This window comes from Mesoplodon densirostris, chromosome 17 (assembly GCF_025265405.1).
Source record: "Mesoplodon densirostris isolate mMesDen1 chromosome 17, mMesDen1 primary haplotype, whole genome shotgun sequence".
NCBI classification, from domain to species: Eukaryota; Metazoa; Chordata; class Mammalia; order Artiodactyla; family Ziphiidae; genus Mesoplodon; species Mesoplodon densirostris.
Window position 1 is genome coordinate 64,247,962 of NC_082677.1, and position 13,617 is coordinate 64,261,578.

Genomic DNA, 13,617 nt, shown 5'->3' on the forward strand with positions numbered 1-13,617 from the left:
CTTTCCGGAATCCCCAGCCTCCCAACTGGTTTCTCCTTAATTTCTAGCCTTTTAGTAAATAGAATGTCGGCATTCTAGTAGCTCCAATGAAAAACCTCAGAGTCATCTCTGAGTTGCCCCTTGTCCACTCCCCCTTATCCAATCTATCAGCAAGTCCTATTGATTTGGCTTCCAGCATCCATCTGGAATGCAGTCACTTTCTCCATCTGAAGCAAACCACCTGGTTCAAATCCAAGTACCATCACTTACTAGCTATGCGACCTTGGGTAATTAATGTCTGCAAGTTTTGGTTTCAAATGCAAAACCATACTTTCTGAAGAAAAAATAGGTATCATTTCAAAAAAATTCTAAAAGTGTAGCTTTACCTATCAAGAACCAAAGTCTGACTGAGTGAGGAAAAAATGAGTGCTGATTTGGTCTCTTTATCTCCCCCAAACTGATTCATATTGTTAGGGGAAAGAAAAGGGAGTTACTAGATTCTCAGTGGGAGCAGTAATAAGGCTTAGGGGGGTGTTTGGGCTTCTCACAATGATGGGGAGACTACTGCATTTATTTGGTGGTTGCAGTGATAGAACTGTCTTGCTTCCACACGACTTTTAAATATTCCACTACATTCAGAAATCGGATTAGCCTTGATGTGTAGCATGACTTCAAGATAGAAAGTGTGTTATTTTGAGATATTTGATATTACAGAGAAGTATTCTGACCCAATATTGAAAAAGAAAAGCTAGCTCATTTATGAAAACCATACTTCCCTATTTTCCTCACTCCCAAAATCTGCAGTTTGTCTTGGTGTATCATCTTTGCTTCTTTTTCTTTTCGTATGTAAATTTATAAATCACGACTATTCTTACTTATTCTAACACTATTTTAAATTCTAGTATCCACTAACATCTCTGCTCTTTCAAATTCTTCTTGAAAGGGATGGCTTCTGATTTTACTTCTCTTGTATTCAAACAAGATATTTAAGAGACACAAGCATCTGACTACTTCTTTATGTTGTCTACTGTAGTCAGGTCTGAGCATTTACATGTTAAAATATACAGTGTTCTATTATTAAGTACTTTCTTTTTGTATCTCAACATTACAGTTAGGGCATTTTAGGTTACTTTGGTTAATTATGTGTGTGGGTAGATTCTATTATCTATGATATTTAAGTTTGGATTATTAAAGGGATTATTTAAAAATATCTGTTCAATAAAAATGAGTGCTGGGTCTGGTGGGGTTGAAAACCACTGATTTAGATGCAAATGTGTCCCTGAGAAAAGGCCATAGGAGAGCCAAAGGGGCTGACAGACAGAAAGGGCCCCATAGTACAGCTGAGTAAGATGCAGATCCTGTGGACATCACAACTGAGGTCATAAAAGGGCAGCAGGAGACCCAGCAGAAATCAAGACCTACACTTCGTCCAGGAGAGACTAACTATACATTGTCAGGAAAGACTGTGGAAACAGGATACTCCCCACAGACCACATCTCCTGCAGCCAGTGTGAAGATGCTACATAAACTCCCTTAGCTCAGACCACCCTAGAGAGAGGCAAAGAGAAAGGGAAGGGGAGAAGCACCAACTTCACTGTTTACCGTAAAGAGACAGAGGGTAACTGAGCAGTGACTGAGTTAAGTTGGATGCTTTCATTTTCCTCTGTCTCAGGAAATGGAATCTTTTAGGCGAAATTTCTTTCTATTATTAAAAAATGAAAAAGGTTACTTCTTTTCACACTGAGTTTGTGGACTCATGACTGTAAATTATTTCCTCCACTGCTTCCATCCTCTTCCAAGTCCCCATCATCTCTTGCTTGGAAAACTACACTGAGTGAGCTTTTAACATCCATCAGTCATATCATTTCCTTACTGTAAAATTTCCCCGATGGCTCCTTTGCACCGTTGTCATGGCTCTGAATGATCTGCCCCAACCGCTGTCCCTAACGTCCCATTTCTCCCTTGAGCCTGCCAACGTCTTTCCCACTCCAGACCTTTGCACATGTTGTTGTGCACAGAAAGCTCTTCTCCAGGACGCTTGGCATGGCTCGTTCCTTCTAATCCTTCAGGGCTCAGCCCCTTGGTCTCTGCAGAGCAACAGTCTGTTCTGACTGCCCAGTGGAAATGACTGCCTCCTTCTCTCCATCCCTGTCGTCTATGCTTTGAACATCACTCTCCTTATTTACCCTGATAGCACTTGCAATGGTCCCAGCTGGCATCCCGGCTGGTGGCTGCTCCATCCTTCTGACGGCAAGGGCCCCAAACCTTGGCATCGTCCTTGGCTCTGCCTTCCTCTAACACCCCACGTTCAATCCAGCAGGAAGCACCGATGGCTCTGTCCTGAAAATGGACGGAATCTGACGACTTCCCAGTGTCTCCTGTGCCTCCTGTCTTGGTCTGAGCCATATCGTCTCTCTTGGTTATGGAACACCACTTAACTGGTTTTCCTGCTTCTATGTTGACCCTCCTACAGTCTATTCTCAACAAAACAGTTAAAATGACCCTTTAAAGACTGTTAAAAACCCCCAGTGGCTCCCCATTTCTTTCATAGTAAATGTCGTACAGTAGCCCACAAGGCCCAACTATTTTACCCTGCTTACATTTAAACCCTTGAGGGCAAAAATTATAGTCTCTAGTGTTCACTAAATTATCCCAAGTACCTAGAAGTACCTGGTAACATAGTAGGGGCTCAATAAATATCCTTGAAGTAAATGGATGAATCTTGTTTCCTTTTTCATCGTTTATTTTTCCACCGTTGGAATGTCAGCTACACGAAGGCAGGGACCTTATTGGTCTTGTTTAATGCAATATCCAAAGCACTCAGAAGAGCACCTGGTATACAGTAAGTGCTTAACAAGTTCTTGTTAAAGGAATAAGTGAATATCTACTATGAAAAGACTATTGCATCTGTTTACACAATACTGACTTAATGAATACATTGTGCATACAGGTAGCATAGCTTCCATTCATCACTTTTAGACGGCTATCAGTGGTGGATGAAGAGTATCATACAATAAAGCAAAAATGAACTGTTCATATAAATAGAACTTTATGGGAAGCAGTACGTAGGATTATGGTTGCCCCAAAGTTACAATCATGTAGTGAACTGGAATACCCTCAGTAAATATCACCATTCTTTCTGCAGTTTGCCCTGTCTATGCAAACTCTTCTGCTTAACTTCCTCTGGAAAAAGAAAGCTACTGTTTTGCTGGCTATTTGCAAAACTGCTTACCCTGGGGGGCTTTTTATTTTTTGTTTGTTTACAGAAATGAAAACAAAAAGTCATTTCAGTGTATAAGAGCACTTTGTATCCTTGAAGGAGAGATTTACACTGCCAATGACCGACACAATCTAGTTTGTTTTTCATCTGTATTGAAGGGCATTCATATCCATATACTCCTGTGTGCAAATGTAGGGGATCTGAGACTATTCTCTGTGATTGTTTGGATTGTTAATCTCTCCAGGGTTTCCTCAGCATTCTCAAAGGCAGTTTCTGGCACCAAAGGGAAAGTGGAGAAGTTGAGATGCAATTTCATCTCCCAACTGAACTTGATTAAATGGGGACTGTTCTAATCAGAAGTTTGAATCCTAGGGGAGTGCAAAGTTGTTAATGTGTTTGAGAATATCTGAGAAGAACAGGGAGGAAGAGTACTAAAGTTAAGGCAGAGAAGGAATCAGGCAAGAACATAATTGTAGTACAGCTTATTAAGGCATAAAATTAGGTGAAGAAATTGCTTCGCAGATAGTGTCAACCTCATCGCAAGACTGGCAAAGGAAGTGGAAGAAAGCTCTTTGAAACCATTATTTTTATTATTTTGATAATTTGTGTAGAAATCATAGTAGCTGCAATCTATTAGCCAGAAACAATTGCCAGCTGGTGTCATTGTGGAGTAACTGTAGTGAGCTGAATGCAAACATGCTTTTCCTTTTACCTGGAGAGCATTCAATTTTAGAAACTTTCTATTCATTTTCACCTGAACGTGAGGTCTGCCCTTGTAGATAAGGAAACATGTTTATTGCATGTGATTTAAGAGCTTTGATTAGGTTCACACCAAGTTCCACAACTATAATAGGAAGAGCACACCTGAGGCAGACCGTTGACACAACCAAAGTTACCTATTACTTAAAAAAATGAATATTTGGGTATATCCCTGAATTATCTACATAATTGCTTGATTCTATGAATTGCTTTCCTTGTGTTTACCTCAAGGAAATTATGGCATTCCATTAGTTATTTTACTGAAAGCAGAAACAGATCTTCTGGGATAGTGTTCTTTGAAAAAAGTTAAAAGTGCACTTATTTATGGAAACATACATTTTGTTAGCAACATAGATGATATATTTGTTTGCTATAATATCTTCTGAAATTCTCCTACATAATTTAACAATGATATTATAATCATGTTAAGATTGTCATTGTCTTTCCCCTCTTTATCTGGAAAGTCACAGACTAGGTTCCAAAACGATGCAGGATGTAGAGATTTCTCAGCTTTGCCTGTAAAGCCAGAGGGAGAGGGAAAATAATTTAATTGTTCTATTGCAATTCTGTGTCTCTTCCTGCCTCTTGACTCAAAGGATCTCAAGAGAGGAGAGCGGAAATTATGGGCTCTGTGTTGATGTTCACTGGATTTCTTAAATGGCGATTTGAATGTATTTCAGGGATGTAAGTGGTTTCTAATTGTCTCTGCTTTCACCTAGTTTTCCTTGGTTAAGTTTCCTCATCTTTGAAATGAGATACTATTCAGTTGGCCTTCTGTATCCCAGGTTCTGCATCCACAGATTCAACCAAGGACAGAAAATATTTGAGAAAAAATTCCGGAAAGTTCCAAAAAGCAAAACTTGAATTTTCTGTGTGCCAGCAACTATTGACCTAGCATTTACATTGTATTAGGTTTTATAAGTAATCTAGAGAGATTTAAAGGTATATGGGAAGATGTGCATAGGTTATATGCAACTACTACACCATTTTATATAAAGGACTTGAGCATCCCAGGATTTGGGAGAGGGATCTTAAAACCAGTCCCTTTCCCTCCAGCCATAAAAAAGGGAGGACTGTACTCCTCTTATCTCCTTAGAGTGTTGTTCTGAGGAGCAAATGAGATAATGGCTAGGAAAGTGCTTTCCACTATACAAATTGCCGTCAGTACTCAGGTTATACATTTGGGTAGCTAATGAGGTTGTATATATCCATTTGATATCAAGTGATTTTATAGAAAACAAGAAACTTCTCAAATAAAGTAATACAAAAAGGTATAATAGATTTTTACTTTGCTAAAGCAAAGGCATATTTAAAAAAATAAGTAACACCATTAACTAGATGCATTCAGGAAATAATTGTTGGATTTTATTGGATTTTGTTCTATCACAGTTTCCTGCTTTGGAGAGTGATGTGATGCCATTAATAGGATTTTAAACATTAAGTGAGAAAAAGAGAAGTAGAATCAAGTAAGCCTTAAGGAAACTGATTTATCTTACCCAGCACCTTTCTTACTAATATAGTCTCATACAGTTTCAGGAAGGACACGGTGGTTGTTTATAGAGTTGAAAAGAGGAAAGGACGCAGAGGAGGGACGTTTTCTTAGAAGAATCCAACCTGCCTAGAACAATAAAAATAACTTCCTTTGGGCAAGCGTTAGCATCCTTGAAAGAAATCTGGATCTTAACTAATGGCTGTGAAGGGGACAGTCTGACAAATGAAATAAATCAGCACAGCGATTTATTTATTTATTTATTTATTTATTTCAGAGACAAATACCGCATAGATCCATAGAGACCAGGTGAGAAGGCCGGATGCTACGAAGACTGGGATGTTGGGTGTGGGAAACTAGGACTGGCAGGGTACCCAGGAGGGACATGTTGACCTGAGTCAGACATTCCCTGAGTCAGGGAATCAAACTGCATTTGTGTCCATCTTCAATACACTGCCACTCTCAACCTGGGTCAAGCAAGTCCAGGAATTGTGGAGGGGTAGTTACTCCGATTTTTTACTCCATTCATTATCTGAAGAAGAGAAACTGTTGTTAAAGATTTGTTTCTCAGAAAAATGCAAAATTTAGATGTGTGAAAAATAAAGTTAAAAGCTGCACATAATCAAGAGCTTTTTAGCTTGTGAAATACAGGTAAGTAGAGGTCTTATCGTCCGCAATGGGGCGGGGAGAGGGGGTGAATCTTGCACATCTAGGAGCTCAGCGTGTGTTAGTAGGATGAATTTTACGAGGTGACCCCTAAACTCCTCTTATGATCTAAGTGCTGCATGGTTGTGGCTGGACTTATCTGGTACTGGAAGAAACGAAGTGTGCATCAAATACAGAGCCCGATAGACAGTAGGCGCCTCATGGGTAATTGATGAATGGATGCTGGTTGAATAATGTTATAGAGTTGAACACACCAAGTCTGTACGTGCGGAAGGACCAGAATAAAACTTGAGCACCAGTTACAACGTCTTGTGTCGAGATTAAAAGCAGTGTAGAGCCAACATGCCCTGCCGGCGAGGGACCAGCCAACTCCTGCAAAGTCCTGCCTAGGTAAGTCTGCCCAGCAGTGGGCAGGTGTTATCCTTGCAGACAGACTGGCCAGATTTCTGTCCACTCAGTTTGAGAAAGCTGCGGATTTGGAGGTCTCGGATCAGCGCCAGCTACGATCTCCTCGGATCCTCTCCTCGCTCCGCCTTTGCCTTTCTCCCGAATCTCTCCTGGCTCTAAGCTGAAGAGATTCCCACCCCACAGTTGCCTGCTCCGAGCCCCGCGGAACCGCGGACTCCTCCCCTGGAAACTCTTCGGGGGCTGGGGAAGGCTTTGGCGCATGCTCCGTACCTAGGGCAGGTTTTTCGCTCCGGGTAGCAAGGCTCCTGTCACACCGGCTGGCGGGTTGTGGCGGCGCCAGCCAGGGTGTGCGAGTGTGTCTGCGTGCCCGCGCCTGGGCGGACCGACCCAGAGCAGCAGTGCGCCTCGCCCGGGGAGGCGGCTTCGCACCGGCGCCTGGTCCACAGCAGCTGCGGGCGTGGCGGGGCGGGGCGGGGCCGGGGCGGGAAGCTCCTCAGCTAACTTGCGGCGGGCGCCGTCCGTCCTCGCGGTTCCGGCGCCTCGCGACCTGAGGGCAGAGGCGCCGGGCGCGCGTGCAGGGCGCAGGGCCCGCGGGCGGCCGGGCCGCGCCTTCGCCCTTGGCCGGAACCCTGGAGAGCCTCATGCAGCCCCCGAGCTCGCGGCCGCAGCTGCCCGGCTGCCCGGCTGCCCCGGGGCAGGTCCAGGACCCGAGCCGCGCTCCCCAGCGCCTGAGCGCCGGCGGCGGGGTGCCCCGCGCCGCCTGAGAGCGCGAGCCGCGCCCGGGCGGGAGCAGGGAGCCGGCGGAGCCGGGCGCCCCCGGGAGCGCAGGGTGCCCCGCGCCGCCTCCGCCGCCGGCGCCCGCCTCCCCGCTAGACTCGCAGGCCCGGCTCTGTCAGCCCGGAGCGCCGGTGTGCCGCGGGGCCGCCAGCCAGCCGCACGCCTCGGCGTCAGGGGCATGGAGGAGCGGCGGGCTCGGAGCCGCGCCCCGGAGCCCCCGAAACTTCCGAGCGGGAGCCCGACAGCGTCGCTGCTGCCGCCGCCGCTTAGCCTGCCGGCCTGAGAGCGGGACCATGGATGAAAGGTTCAACAAGTGGCTGCTGACGCCGGTGCTCACTCTTCTCTTCGTGGTCATCATGTACCAGTACGTGTCCCCCTCCTGCACCAGCTCCTGCGCCAACTTCGGGGAGCAGCCCCGCGCCGGGGAGGCCAGCCAGCCTGCCGCCCCGGGTCCCGCCCGCCCGGCACAGGCGCCGCTCGAGGACTGGGAGCGACGGCCCCAGCTGCCCCCGCCACCCCGGGGGCCGCCCGAGGGGCCTCGGGGGGCCGCGGCGCCGGAGGACGAGGACGAGGAGCCGGGGGACCCGGAGGAGGAGGAGGCAGAGGAGGAGGAAGAAGAGCCGGATCCCGAGGCCCCCGAGAACGGATCGCTGCCCCGGTTCGTGCCGCGCTTCAACTTCACCCTGAAGGACCTGACCCGCTTCGTGGATTTCAACATCAAGGGGCGCGACGTGATCGTGTTCCTGCACATCCAGAAGACCGGGGGCACCACGTTCGGGCGGCACCTGGTGAAGAACATCCGGCTGGAGCAGCCGTGCAGCTGCAAAGCCGGCCAGAAGAAGTGCACCTGCCACCGGCCCGGCAAGAAGGAGACGTGGCTCTTCTCCCGCTTCTCCACCGGCTGGAGCTGCGGGCTGCACGCCGACTGGACGGAGCTCACCAACTGTGTGCCGGCCATCATGGAGAAGAAAGACTGTCTCCGCAACCACAGCCATACCAGGTATTGTCCCCTGCCGCGTCTCGCTTCCTGCCAACTGCCACCCCCTCCCAGCTCCCCCAAGTCCCGACCCCGGCGGCCCCGCGCTCACTGGGCGGCGTGCTGCTGGTTCCCCAGCATCTTCCAGCGGTTCGGCCAGAGGCTCTAGGAGGGGGATAAGGAACCTTTGGATAGTGCCCTGGCCTTGAACTCGCTCCCCCCCTCACCCCCGTCGATTCCCGCCCCCCCTCCCCCAAAGGTTTGGGAGCCATCGTCGTGTGTGTGTCCTTCCTTTTGCCTAGCACGGTGTGGCCTCCCTCCCAGCCGATGCTCGGAGAACCGCGGAATGGCCAGGGGGCCTGGGTTAGACTAGCGAGGTCGAATCGTGTACCTAAGTGCTGTGAGTGGAAACTCAAACCCGGTAAAAGGCAGGGGGAGCTGGAGGTAGAGAGGCAGGGCGGGAGTTTTCCAGGCCTGGGGAAGCCAGAGACGAATCTAGTGGCTCTTGGGTGGCTGCTCTCCAGCTCAGGAAACAGTCCTCTTGATGCCACTTTGAAGACACACGTTCAAATTCCTGCTGTACCTCTATAACCCTAATTCTGGAGATGGGCTTTGTTGCTGAGCAATGCCAGGGTTTGGACTCATGCTGTTCTCAGCAAGATTTCCAGTGTCCCCCAGGCCGATCCATCAACTCATTCTGAAAGTATGTGTCAAATGCCTACTGTGTGCCTGGTAGTGGGGTAAATGCTAGGTGGATTCAAAGATTTAATAAGTAAAATCCCTTCCTTTCAGGATAGACTAGCTTCCTCTCCCACCCCCACCCCCACCCGCTTTTAAATAGTAATGCTGCTGAGAATTAGGGAAGTTTGAAATCTTAATAGCCAATGAAACTGCATACCTTATTAACATCCTCTGAGAGAGGCATGGGCTTAAGAATTTTGGTTGAATGTTCTTTCTGCCCATTGCAATTTGAAGATTAATCTGACATGCTTGCTCAAGGGACTAAAATATTAAACGCTTGGAATACTAGTTTATTGAGGATTTTGTCTCAAAGGTTTCCAACAATTTGGTGCAAGGAAATAGGACTTTAAAAACTCAAGCTCAGTATGTTGATATCAGATAGCTTTTGCACCTGACATTATGGAAAAGCTTCATTTACTGGAAGCTACCCAGATTCTGGAATTCACCACCACTGAAGCATCTAATTCTACTTCATTTCTCCAAGAATGAGCAAAATTTCATTATGGGATTTTTTTTTACTCTGGCAGTTTTTCAAATACTTTCTCTCCTCCCTGCTCCTTCCCCTGTTTAATGGAAATTGCTTAGAATAAGAAACTAGTTGGACTTGGAATGAAAGCATTAGGCTCCTTCCTTAGGTTTTAAGGACCTTTTACTTTTAAAGATTTCTAATTGTGTAGTGTTTTAGATCCCACCCTTCCATTTTAGCTTAAGACAATTTTTCAATTGATAATTACTTACAAACTTTCTACCAAAAGACATTATTATTTCATGAGAGAGAGTCTCTGCTACATTTCACCCCAAAGTGTACTCTTTGTATTTACACCTTTATGTATTAATTCCTGAATGACCCCAAAGAGTTTACTAGTCTGATTCCCAGCTTCCATTACACTTAAACTAGAGACTGATTATCACATAGAAACATCTAGTGATTCTTCAGTAGGGACTGGCATTATTTTCTATCAACGTATATAAAACTGTTAGTGAATAGATGAAGATTTTAGAGGAATTAGAGATTATGGAATCTAAAAATAATTGGATTTTTGCTTAGTGATGAAATGCTGCTGCTACAGACCCTGTGCAGATTACAGCAGTGAGGTCTTACTTCTATAGGAAATACTCAATATCTCTCTACTGTGTGATGTAGGAAAATGCCACCTTGGCTATTTGAACATATGGTTTCTATTGCACAGTCAAGTGCTTTTCTTTGTTTAGTGATGGACTCATTTCTCTCAGAATCAGAAGTTACCAGATAATCACCTGCGCTGGTTTGCTTTCTTAAAAATTTTTAAAATTTTGTGGTAGTGTTTTTTTTTTTGGTACCATTTTTTATAATCCTTCCTTCTCTTCGTCCTCACCCTCTCTTTCTTTCCTGGTGTTCTCAATTACTTTTCTTCTCTGGATACTTTAGGAAGGAATAGCTGTAGTTTATGTGAAGTGCCCTGCATCAAAAGCGATAGGGAAAAAGTTGAAGAGATGTTCAGCTGCACCTTTCTCACAGAGAAGATTGAATTAGTTGTCTGTCATGAGAATGTCTGTGTACAGCATTCTACAGTCAACTAGATGAGCTTGGATAATGGAGGGTCCATTTCCACAATGCAAAATGACAGATAATCTATTGCTACATAATGGGAACAAGGTTCTACTTCAAATAGGGCTGACTCTGAGCAAAATCAAGAAGTAGATCATGTTGACTTTCTTTGGTGCCCTAGTCTCTTTGCTTTTGGTTCCCCCAATGTCCCCTCCTTCCCCACTTCTCACAGGGATCAGTGTCCTTGTGGGTCATGTTGTATGTCAGAGCAAGGATTATCGAGTCAGATGGACATGGCTCTTGTGCTTACCAGCTGTGTAAGGTAGTAAGTTGCTCTTTCTGAGCCTCAGATTCTTCATCTTTAAATATGGATAATATTGGTACTTTCCTCTTAGAGGTGTTATGAGAATTAAATGAGCAAATGCATGTAAAATACTTGGTATAGTATCTGTGCATAGTATAGTATGCTGGTGCATAGCACTCAATACTTACTCTGCAGGTATATAGTAATACTTAAATATTAGTTGCTAATTGTAATAGCAGTATTTCCCCTAATCAAGGCCTTCTTTCACGAAAGGATGGGAGGTCAATTCCTTAGAGCAGCTCAGTGTAAATGGGTCACCTTAATTCGTAAAGATGCCATTTTATGATTATTTGTATGGAGACAGAATTCGAAGTTCAAAACATTAAGCAATAAATTGAAAATTATGGATGGCCATTTGGGCATCAGTCATTGCAGAGGACAGGATGGGAAACAGGGGTGGGAGGCCACAATATAATTGAGTACACATTCTGTTGGTGACAAGAAAAACTGGTTGGAATGGTGAGAGAGGAGTTGGGAACGTCTAGGACCAAAGGCAGAAGCAGGGAGCCAACTCTGGAAGGAGGTTTGTGGTAGAGTGGAAGGAACTGTCATATGGGTTATAAGGGGCCAGGAAGGGGCAAGGCTCTGGGGCTGGCAGTTTGGATCCAGTACAGAGGGCATTTCTGACCACAGAAACTGGTTAGAATAAGATAGGAAGCTAAGAGGAAGATGGCTTATCTGAATGACCTCTTTTATCATATTAGTGATGATTTCTTCCCATTCTTTTTCTTTCTTTTCTCTATGATTTATTTGGTAGGATATTCTTTCTCATTATCTTTATACTTCCTTCATTATTGCAGTATGTTTCCCCTTTTTGTCTGCATACCCAGGTCTTTGGAAGACTCTTCTTTACCATTGTTGAGTGTGGATAAAATCATAGCATTTTACGGCTAAAAAAGACTGAAGAGATAATCTAGTTCCATAATTTATATGGCAAATGGGTTATCTAATACTGAGGAGGTAAAATATGTCTAAAGTTTCCCCAGGGAACTCGTGTCTTCATTTTGATAATTTATATTCAATATTTTGCCTACTGTTTCTTCTGTTCACTATGACAACTATAGTGGAGAGTGTTTTAAGCACCTACTGTGTGCACCTACTGTGTGATAGGTCTAGGAATACAGTTTTGAACAAATAGTGTCAGCCCTCTGAGCTTGGGCCATTAGGCATGATGGACCTTGATCTTCTTCAATAAGTGGGTATCGCTCTCATTCTTAAAATGATGGAAAGAGATTCCATCCATACCTTTTGTAGGGTAGGATGGCAATTGTTTCCTTTTATGACCGCATTCTGTTGGTCCTGTTAGAGTGCTTGGAATCTTATGAACATTCTGTTAGATCGGACTCTCTGTGTTGCGGATGATACAAACCTGACTCAAGCTCAATTCAGGCAGAGGGGAATTATTGACTTAATAACCAGAACACAGGAAAGATAGGGGTAGAGTTGGTTTTAAGAATGGTTGGAACTGGAGATTTGGGAACTTTCTCTCCACACCCCTTTTCATATTGAACTCATTATATCAAATTGGCTTATTCCATGAAATGAGTAAATGGCTATCAAATCTAATAGCTCCACCAGCTAAGAGGAAAGCAGGCCTTCTCTGAGTTCCAATTTAAAACCTTGGGGAATGACTCAGATTAGTCCAGCTTGGAACTTGTGACTATTCTTTCAGCCAATCAATGTGGCCAGGGAAATGAGGGTCTCTGGCCCACTTTGTATCACAGAGCCATCCCCTCGGTAGTGTGTATGTGTGTGTGTGTGTATCACAAGAAGGGGGGCTAGCATACAGCTTCTGGAAGACCACTGGGTTCTGGATAGTCCTTGTAACTGTGTCAATCATAGTTATAAATAAGCCTTCAACTCTCTTTCACAGAACTTTTAAGAAAAATTTTGAGTCAAGCTACTACTCCAGTTTATTCGCAGCATCTGGAAATCATGTCATATGAGGAGTAATTGAAGGAGCTGGTAATATTTAATATGGAGATGGGAAAAATAGGAGAGACATAAAAATTGCTTTCAAATACTCAAAGAAGGAAGATGTGGAAAGTGCAGGAGATTTGTTCTGTATTTCTCCAAAGGATAGAATTAGGATAAGTGGGATAGAAGTGATGAGATAAGGATTTCAACTCGGAGTAAGAAAGAATTTCTTAAAAATCTTAACTGTCTACAATGAGAATGAACTCTTTTGTGAAGTGGCGTGCTCCCCAGTAGTAAACATTTTAGATGTAGCTAATTAACCATTGATGTTGTAGAAGGAATTTCTTCCTGGGGAAGGGCTTAGCTTGTGCGGCCTTTTATTTTAAGGTTCTGTGTTCTAATCGAAGCTGAGTTCACAGTATCTTTCTTCTCCTCTTTCTTGCCCTGTACAGAGAAAACAAAACAACCTCCACCACACACACACAAAAGGATTATAAGTGGACTAGTTAATTCTCAAAGATTTGTAAGCATTTCTACCAAGGAAACTTTTAGTATAGCACAGTCTGATGGTATAGACTATTTTACACATTCAAGGCCAAAAGCAATAAATAGGTCCTGTACACTAGAACATCTGCTTCTTCATAATAAGTATAAAAAGGTAGGGTGAGAACATATAACACAACTTGCCGCAAAAAAGCCATAACCACTTTGGAACACCGTCTGGTTATTGCTTTTCCTTTATACAGCAGGCTAAAATATATAAGGAGGCTGTAGAGCTCTGTTTCAAGGCTAT

The 13,617-nt window shown here is 44.5% G+C and overlaps 1 protein-coding gene across 1 annotated transcript in view; it reads left to right on the top strand.

Annotated features, from left to right (window-relative positions):
* Positions 1 to 7,591: 7,591 nt before the first annotated feature.
* The window catches only part of HS6ST3 (heparan sulfate 6-O-sulfotransferase 3), a 701,826-nt gene continuing 695,800 nt past the window's right edge, over positions 7,592 to 13,617 (top strand). Inside the window, exon 1 of the mRNA XM_060080013.1 lies at positions 7,592 to 8,298. Coding sequence (XP_059935996.1) covers positions 7,592 to 8,298 — 707 coding nt within the window. The remainder of the gene's footprint in view (positions 8,299 to 13,617) is intronic.